At 47.4% G+C, this 19,705-nt stretch overlaps 1 protein-coding gene and 1 long non-coding RNA gene across 13 annotated transcripts in view; one reads left to right on the top strand and one right to left on the bottom strand.

Annotated features, from left to right (window-relative positions):
• Positions 1–19,705, top strand: part of LOC143901042 (uncharacterized) — a 258,202-nt gene that overhangs the window by 59,257 nt on the left and 179,240 nt on the right. For 5 of the 10 annotated variants that reach the window (XR_013257956.1, XR_013257950.1, XR_013257949.1 and 2 more), the window contains one exon: positions 19,232–19,339. This is a non-coding gene — a long non-coding RNA (uncharacterized LOC143901042). Of the gene's footprint in view, positions 1–15,414; positions 15,529–18,594; positions 19,073–19,231; positions 19,340–19,705 lie in introns of those variants that run through there. The other 5 variants (XR_013257946.1, XR_013257947.1, XR_013257945.1 and 2 more) reach the window with 5 other exon arrangements.
• The window catches only part of Dati (zinc finger protein datilografo), an 83,231-nt gene that overhangs the window by 44,303 nt on the left and 19,223 nt on the right, over positions 1–19,705 (bottom strand). For all 3 annotated transcript variants that reach the window (XM_077412937.1, XM_077412934.1, XM_077412936.1), the window contains exon 3: positions 6,815–7,103. In XM_077412937.1, coding sequence (XP_077269063.1) covers positions 6,815–7,103 — 289 coding nt within the window. The remainder of the gene's footprint in view (positions 1–6,814; positions 7,104–19,705) is intronic.

Raw genomic sequence — 19,705 nt, 5'->3', positions numbered from 1 at the left:
AAGAGGCCAACGCGGATATTTTATTTGTATTTCAAATATTCCTTTTGTTTCCACGACGTACTTATGTTTCGCCGTGGAGAGGGATTTTCGTCTCGCTAGGAGAATCTTGAAGGAGCGTCTCCGCTCGCGAAAGGGTTGCGAAAGTAAGTCAGTAAAGCAAGGGTGAACTTTCGGCCGAATTCAAAGATTAAAACGGCGGTGTCTCTTTAAGCGTCTTGCGAGAATCGCGTTTCCGCATCGTCTCGATTCACCGACAGTCTCGGGCGTCATTTTTAATTGCTACTTCCGAAAGTGCGAACGTTTGTTCACAAAATGTGATCGTTAACGGGAAGAGAAACGGCGGCGTCGCGCTTTTACGTTGCGCTAAATAAACGATGAATTCACGAGAGCATGAAAACTAACGCGACCTTGCTTTTTATACTTGAACGAATACTTATTACTTCTAGCTGCATCTCGGACTATTCTATATCAGCTGCGGGCGATAAGATAGCCGCGGAAAAAATCACTCTCATGGCAACAATCTCAGGACGCGCTGCGGATTTGCGTGTTGCGGAAAAAGTGAACGCGCCTTGAAAAACGTCCGTGGAGAATATGTACAGCGATGAAATATAATAACTTCGTCTGCTCCGAGCTTCGCCGCGCATTTTAAAAGCGTACCTCCCGCGTACGTATATATTTTACGATTTTGCTTCTTTAACTTTAATTAAATTATGAAACTGACACGTTTCGATACGGTAGTGCTAAAATACCAAGTATCCGATATTAAGGCACAATCCGATTATTAAATCAGCTCGTGCATTAAACGCGGGCTATTCCCGAGGAGCGTTAAATTCCGTCTAAAAGTATCTCTCGAGCTTCCTTTCTTCATAACTGAACTCTGCCGAGAACTCTCGAGAGTCACGTGATTTGTCCGGCTAGGCGAGCTCTCGCGGTTTCCCTTCCCATTAAATTTTAATTAACTGCGAGTGGGAAAAAACGAAGTAAGTGCACTATACCCCACAATATGCATACTATAGCCCACGTTTTGCCATCCCGCGTAATTAGTTTCATCGACCACTAAGGCCGTACAAGGTGTTGGACAAAAAGATAGGAGACTCGCCGAGTCTCCGTGAAAAAGGACTTAACCGTTGTTCCTCGTTTGAGAAGCAATTCGAGAACGTGGTACTTGTGTATATTCCGCAATCATTCCTTCGTATAATTAAAAGTGCTAAGAAAAACAAAACAAAAAAACAACGAAACGATTCGTAGTTTCGACTTCGCGAAGGCTAAACTCGACTCTGTTCAGAAAATTCGCAATTTTGCAAAATAAATTACCGTCGCGCTCGCATTTTTTAATTCTGTTTTTCGCAGAATTTTCTATCGTTACTATGCTGCGCAAAAATGTCAATTCACTGGCTATTAGTTCGCCATTCGGATCTGTCAACAGAACGTCGTGCAAACATTGCACCGAGATTCCTTATCTTGTATCACAAACAGCGCCGTGCGGTGACAATCGGCGCGCGGGCGGGCTCGCAATGAGTCGGAAAAATTGCCAAGGCGATTCGCGATCGTGCTCCCGTCGTCGTTTCGTCGCGGTCTAATCGATAACGGAAGCGATCCCGCAACAGCAGGGCTCGACAGGCGTATAAAAAAAGATTGACGGTCAGTCTATTCATTTGTCGAATCATTTCGTTCGATACGATCGAAGGTCGAGACAGGGAAAAAAAGCGTAGGCGTACGTATCATCCTCCCTCCATCCCCACGAGATAGAGACTCTATTCAAATTAACCCTCACGGAAAAAATGCGGAACCGCCGCGGAAGGGTTGGTATAGAAAATTAGAATAGGCCGATGCGCGCGTCGCTAGGCTATGCATATGCGCCGTGACTGTACGTTCATTTCTTCGACCACGGACCATACGGCGTTCCTCCCGGCTTAATCACTTTTCTTTTCTTCCCCCCCCCCCCGAAGTCATATCTTTTCTCACCGAAGTTTAACCGATATTCCAACTCCAACAGATACGCACGGAACACATTCGATTGTAGCAAACGAGAAACGCGAAGCGGAGCGATTTTTTTGGTTATGGAATAAAAAACCACGAGGACTCTCTTTAAGCATCACGTATATATAATTATTCAAATAATATTTTTAAGATAATATTTCCAAATGTGTAATAATTTTGCAAATAACATATAAATTGTATCTCAGCGTGACGAAATTTTGTACGAAGCCAGTTATGCAAGGAGAAAGATCGCGAAGTTACGAACTTCAGTGTCTATCGATAATCGTGTCTTTTTAAGTCGCTATGGCGAAGCCGAAGTTGAGTGTGTTAATTACTAAATACGGACCGGTTACATCGCTCGCGAAATTGCATGAATGCATAAATTCTGGCGTACGAGCAATTTACGATTACGCTGCGCTGAACGCGGGCTGATATTAGAACTAACGCTCGTTCTGTTAAAACATTCATATTAGCGAGGCTATAGGTCGGCTATATAGCTGATTAGCCTGCGATATTAATCAACGAAAATTAATCAACTTCCGGGTTTAGAATATTCTCGAAATGCAAAGATTTCGTCGATAATTTTACCGCGAGTCGGCGGAATGTGGCCGCTGAAAAAAGAATATATTTGGGCGAAAGCTCGTTTCGCGACTTGTCATCGTCTCCTCCGTCGTCTTCGCGCTCGTAATTTTTATTTCTCGTGCTCAAAGCGTCGCCGTGCTGTTGTTTAATCTTTCATTCCGCGCCATTTGTGATAAAGGGACCACCGGCGTCGCTCTTTTCCGTGGCGCTCTCGACCCCCAGAACCCCCTTGCGCCGCTTTCTCCTCGCTTTGATTTTTCTCGAGACGTCCGCCGAGAGGCATTCCGCCGCATGAATTCTTAACCGGCGAAATTAGCGAATTAAAAGTGCGAGAGAGACGGAAAAACGCGCGGACCCGGAACAGACTGCTGCCGGGAGGCCGAGGAAGCGAGGTGGCGGACGAATGGAGGACTTGGGGTCTGGAATCCGGGAACGTTCGTCCTTTTCCTCGTTTTACCGCGGCACCTCGTAAATACGGATATGCAGGCTCGTTTCCAAACTGTTCCGCGTGCAGAAGCCGGGGACACGGTGAGAAACGGAGGTCGAGGCAGAAAGCCTTAATTTTTATTCATGCGCCGACGAAACGGCAATTTTTCGCAGTATTAAGTAGGCTTTAAAATTGTCCGGTCAATTTCTTCGGTAGGACGTGCTCCTTTTTTCAAGCATCGCTATCACCGCGTCGGCGTCGCCCTCACGGCGAGCTAGTCCCCTTTTTAACGCACTTGGCGGTCCTTCCGATGGACGCAAAATCGCGTGCTCCATTCCGCGGAAATCCTTTACAAATTACGTCCAATGAGAATACGTAGTTGCGTAGTCGCTCGGGGGGAGAATGCCGATGTGTTATCGGTAACGTGGCCATTACGCATCGGCGTCTTTCATAGCGTCGATTACGCTCATAGACGGATCATTAGGTCATAGATGTTACCAAATGGACGCCCAGATTACGGGCTTTCGCAGCGTTTAACAATCGCATACCAGTAGTCCTTTGAGATTGTTCCGCGTCATTCTATCTGCGCCGCTTTTCGAGCGGCGATTTTCGCAGCCAACACACGCGCCTAGTTAGCGGCTCCGGGAAAACCGATTAGTCCCTGGCGCGTAGGGCGGTCGATCATTAGATTTTGGCCGGGAAATTGAGTTTTGCCCGCTGCCGAAGGGATAATCTTTGGTAGCCTCTGGCCTGCTATGTGCATGGACTCTATCTGTTCCTCTCTCTCTCCCTCACTCCGTTTCTCTTTCTCTCTCCGGGTGCATCCCGATCGTCGCATACGCTCACGGACGCACGTGTGCATACATCCATGCGTGTGTGTTAGGTGTGTACGTTGCGTGCACGTGTGAATATACATATGACCGCGTTCGTGTGCTCGCGCGGTCGTGTGCGCTTGCGACGGTGGCGGCACGTAACTTCGGTTCCATTATTGAGCGATCGGGCGATCGAAAAATTCCCGCGCTTTTTCGCACGCGGCGGCCTCGGTGGGGCAAGCCGGACTCTCATTGGCCCGGCCGTTTGGTCATCCTTGCGCGCCGCTGGTACGAGAGGGGGTGAACGGACTCGCTCACCCTCGTTCTCGTTCTCGTTCTCTCTCTCTCTCTCTCTCTCTCCCTTGCACTCCGCACCCTCGCCAGGTATTTGTCTAGGCTACAGATATTGACCAGCTATCGATATCGTGGACACTCGTCGATATTATATTCTCCGTGCCGCCTGCCCTCCCACCGTCCGTTCTTTCGTTTCGCTCTCCCACCCCATGGATTTTACCGGCTGTGCGTTCTCGTGTAAATTTCGGTTAATGAATTATATGTATAATATATAGACACGCGTGCATATATGCGCGCGAACGATGTAACTCGTGTGCATATTTGCGGAGCGATGGAACGACGGGCGGGAAGGGAAGGGGGCACGTCGGCACGCCGGCGAATTCCCGCCGATTTTTGAACGCGAACGACCAATCGCCGCGTGCCCCGCCGCGCCAGAATTTCATCGAAATGAGAAATCAATACGCGGTGCAAACGCTGTAACGGGATTGTTCTGTTGCAAAAATGCGCGTTTCCGAGTATGTCGCTTCGCATTCGCATTACTTCGATATTAATTAGTACGTACCAACGTATTATTGTTTTCCCAATTTATATATAAACAAAATTAACAGAAAATTAAATAAATATAATTTTGGAATTGTGATTTTTATTCAATGCAAAGTACAATCTAATGAATGTATTCGACGTTATATATACTTTCGATGTTCGTATGTTTCTATAATGTTTTGATCTTTTACATTTAATCCGAAATGTCTTACTGATGAAAAAATTATCGGGATAACGATAAATATAAAGAATAATAAAATTGCGACTAATTAAGATCGACAAATTATCAGGCAAGAAATAACATTTATGATTTACAGGGAGTCAACAAGCTTGTTGAGTTTGCATGTTGTATGGATATAAATTTCGCACCGCCCAATCATTTCTCCTTAAGATGTTCGAAAATAGAAATATTTCGATTCGCGGCTAAACTTGGGCGAGCGCTCGCAGGTCGTCACGAGATACCGTTACAAGGTTTGCACCCTCTCCCTCGGTGCAACCGAGGTCGGGGGCTGCGCATACGGGTGCATTTAAAACATTTTATCGGTAGAAGTGTAGAAATCCAAAGCGACCCTTTACGTACGCGCGTGCATACACGCCCAACTCGAGCACCACCCTGCGAAGGAGGACGATGATGAAGGGATATGTGGGGATATGTGGGGAAGGGCGGTTATTAATGTAAGGGGTGGCTGAGCAGTAGTTATTTGGACGTGGGTGGCCCTCTCGCAATAGGGCGAGAGAAAGAGATCGGGAGAGGGAGAGAGCGAGGGAGAGAGGAGAGAGGGAGAAAGAGCGAGAGAGAGAGAGAGAGAGAGAGAGAGAGAGAGAGAGAGAGAGATGTAGAACAAAAAGACGGGAGGTCAAAATCGAAAGATGGGCCGGCTAAAATCAATGCAAGTCTTTCTTTCGCCGTTATTTAACGATTAAGAAACGACAAGCTCGGTCGGAGCGGCGCGGTGTGAAATAAAAAATAAAAAGATAAGCGCTAAGTGGAAAACCAGGTTACGCTGGATATTCTCGTCAAATCCACGATGTCTGCTTTTATAAATCCGATCAAGGGAAACTCGGCTCGAGCCGTATCGCGTCGCGAGTATATACTATACGGATTTACATTGCACAAAACGATTCTCTTCATGATTCGTCGAAGGATGATTTGAGAAAACGACTCGACGATTCGTTACATCGGCAAAGAAACGTCGGGGATCCGTTTACTTTGTCAACGAACCTTCCCTTGGATCGATTGTTACTCAGGGTTTCGTACCTCTCTCGCTCTCTCTCTCGCTCCGCATTCGGACGATTCGATTAAATAGCTCGAATACCCGACGCGGGCCATCTTTCTCTCGTTCTTTGTTTTTTTTTCTCACTGCTTCGCCAAAGCAAATCTTCGTTAAGGTCAACGAGATTTTTCCAAGGGGCTAGTAGTCGTACGCGGCGCGCGCTGACCGTTCGCTTGCGAGGCTAATACCTTCCGAGTGACTACGCTCATCCCTTAATGAAATTCTTTCTGCCCGGACGCGACCCATTGGCTTGCCTTTGCAGCCAGATCGGGTTTTCTCATTATTGCAAATCCTTCGTGCCCGGTCCGGTCTGATCGATGTTATTTTAGTCGCAAGCTGCCTCCTACGCGGCTGCGGATGCATCGTTATCCAAATATTGGAAGTCTCGCGGGGCGCGAAAGAGCAGTGCGCGGGATGATAGGATGCATTCGTTCATTCGTTTGTTCATTCGTTCGTTCGACCGTGTCTCTATGAGCGTAGGAATATTTTACTTGCACGCATGTTGCATGCACAAAGCAATTTCGCACTGGCGCGCATTGAAGTTAGTCACAATCGGGACGCATGATTGCCCGTACAGACAATAACTGCATATTAATTTATTGATTATTGGCTATAGCCCGGGCGATATAGTATTCATAGAATTTACTATAACAGCAATATATATTCGCGTGCACTAATTTATTGACCAATAACTCGGCGCGAGTTCTATAACGACGAGCCCTGGGCAGCAGCGGGGTGTGGTGCGGTATCAGAGCTTAACGCGTATTATTCTGCATTAATTTACGGGCGGTGCCGATTACGCGGCGGTCGACTTTAATCGGGCGTAATCGAAGAAAAAGCTTATACGCCTACCCGATATCGTTAACAACACAAGCAGTTAACAATACAAGAGAACCACTCACCCGTATGCAGTCGTGTATGCTGCTGCACGTGGCTGAGCTGCTTGAACCTGCGGTCGCAGTAGCTGCACTTGTATGGCTTCTCGCCGGTATGGACCCTGATGTGCTGCACGAGCTGGTGATTGCTGGAGAACGATTTGAGGCACTGCTGGCACTGGTGCGGCTTGACTTCGTTGCTGACGATCATGCCGCCCGGTCCGACGCCTAGACCGCCGACGCCGCCGCCGGGTCTCGTCAGTGCACTCGCGTGCATCTGCATCGCGCTCTTGTGCATGAAGATCTGCGAGAAGAACTGCCGGGGTTAGTTGGTACGCTGTACTTTTCGCCGAGCAACGGAGGATGGCAGATCGACCCTGACCGCCGTACATTTTCGTAGTCGATCGCCATCGCTTTTGCATTGCCGAAACTGAAGGGGTTACCTCGCCTCCTCGGATTTGCAAAAGTTTTACAAAAGCTTTGAATGCGATAAATCGTTCAGCTACGAAAAATATTTGTTATTGAGAAGTAAACGAGGCGAGGAAAACCACAAGATAAATGTAAGAAATGTTGTATCGTGGAACAGATTTTTACTAATATAGAGAAGTTATTTAGATAAGAATAAGTTCAATTAAATCATATTTCGAAATAAATAAATAGAAAAGGGAGAGTTTTGTTAACGATAAAAAGTATGTTGTTCCAAGATACTATATATTCTTCCACAGTTTTGGCAGATTTTAAAACACGCGCGGTTCGATCGATCCTCGTATCTCTCTTGTTTGCATCAGTTCTTATACGGAAATGTACTAAAGTTAAATTATAGCACTGTTATAAGTCAAGCGCGAAATTGTGTATTGCGGCGTTATATCATCTAATCCGCGTCGTAGTGGTGGTTGAACTTGGCGATTAGAAGTTACCAAGGTCGCGGTACTGCAAGGCCGAGAGCCAACGTTTATAATCGCGGAACGAAGGTGCGGTGTAACTTGACCTACTGACCGATACTACAAGCTCCGATTCTGAAACCAGCGTGAGAACTCGGAACCCCGACGAAATTTGTAACCTAGCTCGTTCTCGGTCTGATTTAGAATATCGTTGTGGCGCGCGTGTGTTTAACGCAAACGCGACACGATTAAGGCATGTAATTTTACGATCCCAGCAAATACATTTAGTACGTCTGTAGTATGTATACATTCGATCTGTCACGTGTCTTTAAACATTCAGTATCTGTCAATTTTGCGGGCGATTACTCCGTCGCGCGTCGTTCAAATGCTTACAGTTTATTATCGGCTTCGCTTCCATCGATCTCGACACAACGACGAAAATCTCGAGAAAAGAATCGGTCGAAAAATCGCGTTCACGCATATGGAGAGTTGCACAGCGGTGCTTACGAGAGCGGTTCAATCACTACTCCGGTTTCTTCCTGAGCGCCGTGAGGAAGAACCGAAACTGATAGAGCGGCGGATCGGGCCGCGTAACCGGCAGAGGAACGTTCAATTTCGGGTTCTCCTCATTCGGGGAACAGGTGTTAGGCCAGTACCGCGGGTGTGGGTGTAGGTGAACGAACGAAAGGGTTAACGTTAAGGCCGCGTACAGTCCGCGGCAAGAGTGGTCGGGCGAGGTAATAGAAGGGCCGAAAACTTGGCGGAATTAAAGCGGAGGGTAGCGGGGAGGTGAGGTGGGATGAGGAGATGGACGGATGGACTCGCGAAGACGGCGGAGGATTTTATTAAAATATGTTAAAACTGTAATTAAAATCGAAAAATCTCGTGAGAAGTTTTAAGAATCTTAGGTCACCCCTTTCGCGACGAGAGGAGCGCCTGGCTCCGTGAGAGCGAGAGGGGAGGGGGCGGCCGGGCGGGGGACGAAGAGAGAATTGAAATTGTCACCGGGGGTTCTCAAGTTTCTGCGAGTTCAACCCTTTCCCCCGTTCACCGTTCGACGTGACTGTGGATACTTGACGGGGTGACGACGATCTCGGTGCTCGTTGGGCATCCCTGGACTCTTTAATCCTCGTGGGAGAGGGAGAGGCTGCCCGACGCGATTTTATTCCGCGCCTTTTTCCTCGCTTTTTTCTACCTCCGCCCGGACACGGTCCGCCGGCTGTTGTTCGTCACCGATTTGAATGAAATTGCTCCTGTTTTGTGGTACTCAGGGGGGAAATGTTACGAACGATGAGGCTCCGTTTAATCGATGTACAAACGGCACGCCCGACGAGCATTGGGACGCGTTTGCATCGATTTTGTAAAATACGAGAGATATTAAAAAATTACTGATGCCTGCAAAAATAATATATTGGACGTATGGCGGAGATATAATAGATACTTTAATATAATTGTTTTAATTCATATGAAAAAAGTAGAGCTAGAAAAAAAATACGTCTATTATATCGAGTATATTTTTGTATATTTGTATTGTGTAATCTCAATCTGCTTGTTCGATATTTTTAAGGTGTAATTGCTTGCCAACACGGGTTTTCCCTTTCGAATTCTTTGCCCCTCGTAAACGGACTTTCACGATGATTAACCGGGAGTCGGGAGTGACAGAAGGGTTCGTGAAAAAACGGTTTGACGCCGAGGTCGGTTCGCGACGCGAATTTTTAACGACTGTCTCGAGTGCCCCGTCGAGATTTTCTTTAAACTTTGGATGTAAGACGTTTCGTCGATCAAATGACTATCTTTGCATATTGATAATTATCGAATTTCCTTACACACTGTCGACTTATGGTTGCATAGTGAAACGTAGGAATGAAATATATACATATATTGAAAGTTCGTACAATTTCGATCAATATTCTTTAATTTCACAAACGTATTATTATAAATTAAATTATAATAAAAGTGTAGAAATGGCGGCTATTATTTTTTAACGGTTCTCGGAGATAACGAGTCATGAAATTTCGACAGCATCGACATACGAACAATGTCGGCTATTATTCTCCCTGGAAGTTTTTCGTCGGAGTTCGGTGAGAATGCCGCAGTTTTCTTAAATTTCAAAACTACGCGGTCATTAATCAAATTTTTATCTCCTGGCAGACGGAAAATTGCGTCCCGACGCCCGACTGTACTGGCGGTTTGAATCTTTTTTTCTGATTTATCGCCGTCGCCAGCCGCGGTAAAAAAAAGAGAGAGAGAGAAAGAGAGAAGTCGCGGTCGCGCCGGGGCCCGCGAGGAAAAATGGAAAGAGGAAGAAGAAAACGGAAAGAAGAGAGTTGGCCCGCGGGCCGCCAGCTTAATGTCCTTAATAATGGAAAAATATATCAAATGACACCCACTGTATTTCCTTAGGAGCATCTCTCGTTCCGATTCTACTCATCCCGCCCGTCCTCCGCTCTTATCCCTTTGCAATATTCATATATTTTTGTTTCTGTGTCTCCCCTGTCCGCCATTTTTTATTAATACTCAGATCGCTCATTAAACTCTATCCGCGTTCTTTCCTTTTAATGCAGCAAAATCTAGGCAAAATCTCTCGCAAAGAGAGATCGCGACTATTTTCAGTCCACGTGATTTATTAACGCGTGATAAGGGACTGTTTTGCCTCTTATTTCGTATCTGTTTTATTTCGACGAGTCATCTTTGATACAGTTGCACCGAGGCGACTCACCGCGGGATTCTTGCATGAAAAATGCACGACCTCGTTTCCCTGCTATTCGAATCGCGACGGATGGTTCCGTAGCTCGCGTCGGCAGGTCTCCTTCTGATGCTGATGCTCGAAGGGATCGTTAGCATTTCAGGAGGAGCCGGCATGCAACCCTTCCTCCTTTCCTTTTTTTTCCCTCTTTCTCTCTCCCCTTTTACCGTGAGTTACGTCCGTGAGTAACGTCGGGCCACTCGAAGTGGGCTACTTTATACACTTGGAATACAAAGCGAAGGTCTCACCTGCTGACCATATGCCTTCTCTCCAGGCGCGCACACGCGTACACGCACACACGGTGCCCTCCGTCCACCCACGCACAGGTTGGCCGTGCAGCAGCGGCTCACATATGGTATATCGTTGCCCATGTACGCACGTATGTGTGTGCATGTGTGCGTGTTTTACGTATATAGTGTGCGCATACGCGAGTGCATACGTGTACGAAGACAACGTCCAATCTAACCTAGCATGACCTGACTCATTCGCGGACCTACCTACCCACCTATCTATCTAAACTACCGCGGCGGATAGTGTGTACTGTAATATAAAGGAAAAGGGGGAGAATCACCACCCTTTCTCTTCCCTCCGGGTCCCTATAATTGTCAGCTTTAATCCGCCTGAATCGTTGCACGTTGATCCTCCGCGAGGTATGTTGTCCGTTTCCGGTCGACACGGACAATCGTTCGCCGATCAGCTGCTTAAAAAGTACCTGGCGATTTGATTTCCGCGGAACCGATTTCTGCGGTCTGTCCTGTCTCGCTACCCTCCTACTTCTTGCATCTGTCTAATTTTAGAGTCGAATATAGAGATGCTCCAATCCTGACGTTCTCTCGTCTATCTATTATATCTCATTGAGACTAGTTTTTTTACCTATGTGAATCGGTTAATTACAGATGGATGGTCAAATATCATCGTCTATTATTCGATTAGTTTTATAATTTCTAAAAAAATTGCCGCTATTAGACTTACAATTAGTAAAAGTTACTCATAAATAAGTTTTATTATTTTTTAGAAAAATAAAATAGAGAAAAAAGGATTCAGTTTTGATTAATGTATTGACTAAATGTCTGAAAAAATTTTTTTTGATATTGTTACAAACACCAAGGCATCTCTCTTTTTATTTCCTCCTGCTATGGTAGGCAAAATCGGGCTTCCTGTTTCGTCGGCGGATAGGATCAAATAACACGACGCGGCACATCGAAATTAAGGATGCCGAAAGGTAGTCGTTATCCTGCGACTTGTGTGGGGTAGGCTGGTAAAGAAAAAAAAAAAGAAACCGACAGGCCGCGAGATCGCGCGATAGCGGGCTATCGATCGCATTAATGTGCGTCGGCGGATAGCCAGCCGAACCCAATGTCAAGAGTGCAGAATTGCTAGGCGAATATCGGCGATCGAGCGAAAGTCTATCAATGATCGGCCGGCCTTGCGGTCTTGTCACGACGTCGTTGGTAACGCTATATTCGACTCGGTTCGTATGACTCGACGATATAATGGATACAGGGTCGCCATTTCCATCGAGAAACTAATCGGGGACAACGGCGCGACGGGAAGAGAGCGATGTCTATTTTCACGAAAAAATAATTTCAATTCGAAAGTTCTCCGACGCGAGCCGCGCCAACTTCTACGAGAGAGCGATAAAATATGCAACGGTCATTTTTAGCGCGGCATCTTGAAAGTATTAATTATTAACGAACGTTTTCGGCCACTCCTGTCATGTCGATATTTTGGGAAATATCTGAACGCTCGTCGTGATTTTAACGTAACACGTGACACCTTAAAGACGAGAGATCTGAACGATCGAAGAGATTGTATAGCAATGGTTAGGTACGAAAGGGTTTACGTTTCGATCGTACGACGATCGTCCGATAAACACCTTCCATTTAACGGCGGGTAAAGACACTCTCGCAGATATAACTATAATTCGAATGACGTAGATAATTTAATAAGCAGTCATCGGACAGCGATCTCCACTTTGTGATTAATCGTCGGATTAAACAAACGAGTGAAGTACATCTAGGGATAGTTACACGCTATGTCCGTAAACTACTTATCGTGTAGGTACCTATAGTCTTCCCCTGCAATTGACTATTAGTGAACGAAACACTGATTTGTTTTAAGAAGTAATCCAACTGCGATTTCTCTTTCATCCCAAAATCTTTTAATATTTTTAATATTTTTGTTAGCATCTCTCATATTATTATTATTCATAATTATTAATGCGAATGTGTAAGACATAATATAGAGATTTAATATATAGACATAATACAGAGATTTAAATATGCTTCGGACGTTTATCGGGCTTTATAATTAGATTCATTAGAATCGTGACTGTAGCTATTTAGCACGCGTGACAAACGCACCCCCGGGGATAAGCTCTCTTCTGGAGCCACGTGGTCGCCGCTCTCCTGGCGTGAATTTTCGATCTTCGGCCTCAAACTAGCCGTGGAATATATCCATCAATAATTACCTGGGGCGGCAAGTGGTGATGAGGATGCTGATACGCCGACGGTACGTACGGCGGGTGGCTCGGCGGATGATTTTGGGGGTGAGGTCGGGGATGGTTTTGATGCTGGGCTTGCGGCGGGAGCGGTTGGGGCGCGGGGGGCGGTGTCCAAGGCCCGTGGTTCGGCCCGTGGCTTTCATTGGTGCCATACATCTTCAGGGAAGAATCTCGAGCACGCAACCTGAAGAGTCCCACCCGCCCCGATCCACGCGCGACGACACGAAAGGCCCCGGCACTGCCGGCATGATCGTGAGCGCTCGCGCGCCCCTCGATCACTCGATACAGAATTTAAAGTCGCACGTAGGAATATCTCTTCGTTTGACACGAACGAATGTATTGTAACACGTTTGCCGCTTGTAACACGTGACTTTGAAGTTCGCGTTCCGATTAAAAAAATATACATATACAGGACGAGTTCACACGCGGATCGCTATTGTTATAAAGTTCACAGAGGGTAGCTATCCACAGGGTGGTGTACGACTAGAATGGATCTCGATCGAGCCGACAACCGTATATGAATTTACGGCATTTGGTCCTTGACTAGTTGAACACAGACTGTTGACCGTTATTACGCTCGCATAAAACTCGTCCGCCGCGAACGCGGACTGGCTCTTCGATCGCCATTGTTCCGATCAATCTCACCCGCCGATCTTTTTCCCAAACGGCGGTTCCTCATTGTGCGCGTTTCACGTCTCAACCGGGCGAGGCCTCTTCGATCTCGATGGTGCCTTACGTAATCGAGAATGGGGAAATCATCGCGTGAGGAAACGATAGTGGCTGCCTTCGCATGCGTTTACGGAACCCCATGGTTTCTCTCTTTGTTTCACAACGGCGCGTGTGAAAGATATCGTTTGTCGTTCGCCGCGATTACTTTCTCGATCGGCCAATTAATGCTCGTACGCTCCATGGGTGTTGCGCAAGCGGCAGATCGATGTTAAGCCCGGCGATCGTCAAACCTCCTCATTAACTCTCGTTACGATTCCCTTTGATAAGGAACATGGCAGCGGTGTAGGCCGGTCGCGCTCGCAAGGCTGGTCGGGCGAACGGACCTTACCCCGACTGACCCGACGCTCGACCGATCATCATCCTTTGCGCAACGGTACCGCTGATCGTTGCTTAAGCACGTGCCACGGCCTTGCACTCGCGAACAAAGTCCTTGGCGCCAAAAGTGCTTCGGTTGCTTCGGCGCGATCGAGACTTCTTAATTCGTTAATTCTCTGTGCACTTTCATCTGATATTTTTTCCTCTTTTTCCTCTTCGCGTTAACAAAAGCCTTTGTTCCAGTTCTCCGACGATTTTTCGAATTGCGCGTTCGAGGTGGATCAATCAAATTTTCTTGTCGTTCTACGGAGCCCAACGTGAGCGGTTAACACGTTCGTCGCGAGTTTATCCGGGTTTCGACAATCTCGCTGCGTCTCGAGTCAGCACGCGGTATCGTACTACTTTCGTTCACCACGCTCGTTGCGATCCCGGGTACCGTGGGCGCGCGCGACTGTGCGACGGCGGCGCGGTTGAATGGTCCGCGGCCAGGGTACGGGACCCGGCGTGACGAGAGGTGTTCCAAGGAGTTCCACGAGACGAACCACGTCCGCTAAGAAACTATCACTTTTTCCGCTCGGGATGAGTTTTTTTATATGCACCGGGGGTAGGCCCGCGCGCGGATAAACCGGATGCAGAAGCGCGGACGTAGCGCTGTGCGCGAGCGCGCGGCGTCTCTCGCAAACTAAACCGGCCCAAAGGGGGGGACACGGCGATTTCTTGGTCTCCGTCCGCCGTCCGTGCGTGCGTGTGCTAAACGGGGGACGATGGAGAAAAAAAGCACCGTCAGCGCGCGCGGTGGAAAGGCGCGCTGATAAGGCGGTCGTGGTGAACGAAAAATCCGTCGTTGGCTACTCGAAGAGATATCGATTGAAATAACACGATATATTCCGGGGGGGAAGGCAGACCCGCCAATCGGTACGAGCGACACGGCGGAAACGGCCAATCGCGCCCGCACAGCTTTACGCCGCTTACGCGAGCTATAATATCTCTCCTCTTTCACGCAACCCCCCTTCGCTAGCTGGGCCCCCTGCTCTGTTCCCTGCCTGCCGCCGCGACTCCTCGTCATACGCGTCCTTCTCCTCGCCTCTTGCCTCTCCTGGCCGGCTTGTCCTCGTGCTCGCTTCTACTCCACCGCCGCCGCCGCCGCCGCCGCCGCCGCCGCCGTTACTTCTTTTCCTCCACCCTCTGCTCGCTCGCGGGCGCGCGACCAGAGAGAGGAGAACGAGAGAGAAAGGCGCGTCGTACATTCGCTTGGCGGGCGAACGGCGGAGTGAGAGGGGGACGATCAGCCCGGTTCAGGAAGTGTGCGCGCCGATCGAGGTGTCATCCTCGATCCAATGGATTTTTCCACTCGTCGCCGTACATTTTTCTCTGTATCATCACCAACGATAATGATCCTCCTCCGTTAAGTCGCATATCCCTCCTGTCCTGCTACCCCCCCCCCCCCGGACGCGGAAATTACTGTCGAATGATGTGCGAGGGGATAATTCAAGTTGCGTCTTGCCGCGGAAGCATCGACCTTTGCAGATTCGATGAGATAGTTTCGTGACGGAAGGGTTCCCGGGGGGTATGTGAGACTCTCTTTCTCTCCTTCCCTTCCCCCCTCTCTTTCTCTCTCTCTGCTGCTTTTACATACGTTATAATATTCCATTACATAGTATAATATATATTAATACAGATATTGATTATCCGATTATGGCTAATTTCCAAGTGGAAAGTCCGATATTAAGCTTTAATTAATTGCGAATCGCGCCGAATAATTTTGAACTAATTTAAGGACTACATGCCACCGGCCTTTTGGGCTGTCGGATAAGCTCCACGGTGAAGTGAGCCATTCAATTCCTGGCACCTTACCAATCATTCCGCCGCTCGTGCATGATGAATATATTTAATGAAATGTGCGGAGATAACGAACTGGTCGATATCGGAATAAAAATGCACGAGGATAGGGGAGCACGCTCTCGATCGATTTCGCAAAAGCACGTGAATCGTCTTCGTAATTTGTTAATGGTAGTTTCGATAACGGTTCTCATCCGTTTTTATAAATTATAATTCTGTTAGGAAAGCTATAGAGTTCATTATAGCCATATAAGTATATTGTTACAAATTATTATACCCACGTTTAAATTCAAATGGCATAAATTTCCTCTTGACTTAAACATTCAAGAATTTAATTAATTCAACTAATTATCACTAAATCCTATTAATTGTTCATGCGCCTAACGTTGCGTATTATAATATTCAATAATCATATTTAGGTGACAATTTTCATTTGAGGTACGATCGATCGGGGATTGAAAGTTTCGGTTTCCAATGGATTTCTTTCGCCGCGCGCGTTCGCCATACTCCTCCCTGCCTTCGGCGATTTATTTTGGGCGTGGAGTCGCGAAGGTTAACGGCGTAGAAAAGTGCGTGCTAAAAGCGCGTCCGCTTAGAGACGGAGAGAGAAAAAAACAGGGCGGAGTCTGCGGTGGAGACTCTTCGCCTATCCATCATGGCTGCTTTATCAGTGACGCGTCGCGATAAGACACTCGCCACACACGCGCGCGCGCGCGTGCATGTCCGTGAGAATTCTCAATGGGGCCGGAAGGAGAGAACACGTGACATGATCGTGTCTCTTTCTCCGGCTGATCTTTTTTTTTCTCTTCTTTCAAGAGATGGACGCGAGAGGGATTGCAAAAGTCCCGAAAGTTGTTCCTGGGCCGAAACTTTCAATCGGATTATCCGCATCGGCGAGATCTCCGTTCTCTGCTGGATGAAGGTCGACTTAACGAGATGGATAAAAAAAATTTGTAAAAAGCCAAGTATTCGCGAATATTAAAAAAAAAAAACGGGATATTGCAGGACGGGCGTTAATGCTTTATACATGTATAATTACATATTACTGCCAACATATATCTTTAGACACTTCGTGAAAATATTCTCGTTATATTATATATTTATTTTTCCAATTCATACTTCGGTATCCGCTTAAAAATTTCAGCTTGCATTGCATTATTCAGGCCTGCTCCGTTACCATCGTATATCGTTTAATATTTTACCTCACGATAAATATTAAAAAATGATACATATTGTAGGTCTCTGTATATGAATCTTGAGAATTACGTATTTTATAACTTATCTATTTTTCTATCTGTCCGTGTGTGTGTGTGTGTGTGTGTGTGTGTGTGCGCGAAAGTATTCGCGATTTTCCAGTCAGAATGTGGGTGATCGTACGGTAAGCTTCGTAATAATAAAGTTGTTAAATGACGACGGAGACTAGTGTGAAAAACCAAGAAAGAGAGAGAGAAAGAGAGAAGTGCAACGACCATAAACGAGTTGCGCAGCGTGTGGCGGTATATAGTAGAGCAGCCGTGTGGAGAAAGTGTCTCGGGGGATATCGAGTAATACAAGACGATCGAGATATCGCATTCGGAGTCCGTTCGAGTCGACGTGTTTTGAACGCATTATTAAAAGTCGCGTAAAAACAAATCGCGCGGCGTGATTACATTGCAACCATTTTCGCATTTCGATCGTCCCGTTTTCTCGTACGTAAACGCGCATAAGAAGAGAGGTGCAGATCGAGACGTATCAATTAAACCCATTAATTCACTGTCAGTAATAAGACCGGTTAAACGGTGACTTCGGTCTGAGCGAGTCGATCCGAGCGGACTTGCCAATCGAGGATTATTTTGCGCCGCTAAATACCTCATTGGATTACGCCGCTAATGCCTTATGAGTATTGGGCGTGTTGAATAATTGAATTATTGATCTCCTTTCCGCTTGCGTTAGGAGACGAGATTTATCGGGATATCGCGCGAACGAAGTCGCGTGTGCGGCGCGGATATAACCGCGTGTCGAAATAACGCGCGGTCGGGCTTACTCGCGTTTTAATTTAAGAGCGATTTACAGCGTTTGTTCGATCGCGCGTTAACGTGTATCGCGGTATCGCCGCGGTATCGCCGACCGATCGTGCGATCGTCGCGCGGATAAGGAGCGGGCCATTAACTCCGCAAATACCCCGGTATATATCGCGGCAATGAGAGCGCTCGACCGCGCGTTGTTCGCAGTCAATATTTTTCCCTATCGCGCGACCGCAGCGCGCCTACGCGAGGAATAAGAACGGCGCGGGACGAAGAAAAAAAGCGAGAAAAGAACGAAAGAGGATAGTAAAAGTAGGAGGGCGAGGTGAAGGGTGGAAGCAGGCGGCGGCAAAAGGAAGACGCCACCGCGCGAAGGCCGAGGCGCGCATTCTCGTTGCCACCCCTTCGCGAAATTACTGACCACGGGCAACGCGAGCAGCGCGGAAAGAAAGAAAGAAAGAAAGAAAAGACGAAAGAACGCGGGAGCAGCGCAAATAAAAAGAACTCGAAACACGAGCGTCGGTCGAGGTCGGGGTTGCGGGGAAAGGAACGAATGGGGTGATAGGCGGGGAGGAGAGGCAGAACATCGCAATAAAAATAAACTGCTGTTCGAGGGGCTGAAAGGCCGGCGGAGTTGCAGTCGGGCGAGGGGATGCGTATTGGGTGAGAGAAAAAGAAGAAGAAGTGAAAGAGAAGAAGGGAAGTATAATACTTAATAGTAGAAGAAGAAAGAGAGTGGCAAAAGAAGGCAGCGACGGTCGTTGGCGGCGGGCGGGGAGGAAAGTAAGGGGAATAACGAAAGAAGCAAATAAGAGTCTCTGTGTGAGCCTCTTCTTCCTCCACCGCCGCCGCCTGCACCACACCGCCGCCTTCGCGCTCCCTTCTGCACGGTGGGGCGGGAGGCAATGAACAAGAAGGCGCGAGCGAATGGGACGCGCGGGGCAGAGTAGAAAGGCCGAGCGAGAGAAAGAAAGAAGCGGGGAAAGAAGAAGAGAGGAGAGAGAAAAAATAAAAGTCCGGCAGGCCTTGGCTGCTGCAGTTGTCGACGGCCGCGTTGCCAAGTCTCATTTGTTTATCATTAGTTCTCCAGCCTCTCGTTTCGCGAGATTGCGAAAAAAATAAATCTCGCTAATTTTCCGGTCGAATTTTACACGCGCCCGCGAGTTTCGCGATACATTCGCTATCGGCGATGATGTCCCCGTACGCGACCCGGTCGGTGGAATTTCGATCGGTTTTGCATTACAAACGTAACAAATAGATAGCTATGTCGTAAGAATAAGATAACGCTACGATTAACTGCGCTACACTCGTCAATGCAATCGAAAATAAATAAATTAATTCGCGTGCGACGCAATCGCGCACGCATATCACTCAGGGATTATGTGACCGATTGTTTCTCAATGTAGAATTATGCTTTATGTTTTCCAGCAGTCCCGGGTGCCGTTAATCTCCGCCTATAACGATCACTAGAGAAGATCGCGGGGCGATGACAGAGGGGAGGAATCTGCGCCACCGACGCCTACGGATAGTCTACACGTGAGACATTTAAACTTTATGCAGAATCTGATTACTCGAATAATGGAAAGCCGCGGTTGCGTTTTATCGTTTATCTACTTAGATTACTTAAAAGGCGGCGATTTACATATTCCGCGCATAGACCATCCGTCGCACATTTACGCACGATCTACTCGCAAAATATCCAGACTGTCCGGTAATCAGAATAGCTGGATAACGAAAAAATAGCAATAATTTTTCAACCTCGCAATTTGGACTTTGTCTCGAACATCTTCGAGAAGGAAAAGTCAATCTTAAGTTTGTCGGAAAAGGTTTGGAAAGTCGGGCTCGACTCGATTTCGGTCTCCTTCGATTTCGTCGCGACTGTCACGTGGACTTTCTGAGTCA

The sequence above is a fragment of the Temnothorax americanus genome, unplaced genomic scaffold (genome assembly GCF_048541705.1).
Source record: "Temnothorax americanus isolate GAGA-0224 unplaced genomic scaffold, ASM4854170v1 Scaffold31, whole genome shotgun sequence".
Taxonomy (NCBI): domain Eukaryota; kingdom Metazoa; phylum Arthropoda; class Insecta; order Hymenoptera; family Formicidae; genus Temnothorax; species Temnothorax americanus.
This window is presented reverse-complemented; position numbering and strand designations above follow the sequence as displayed.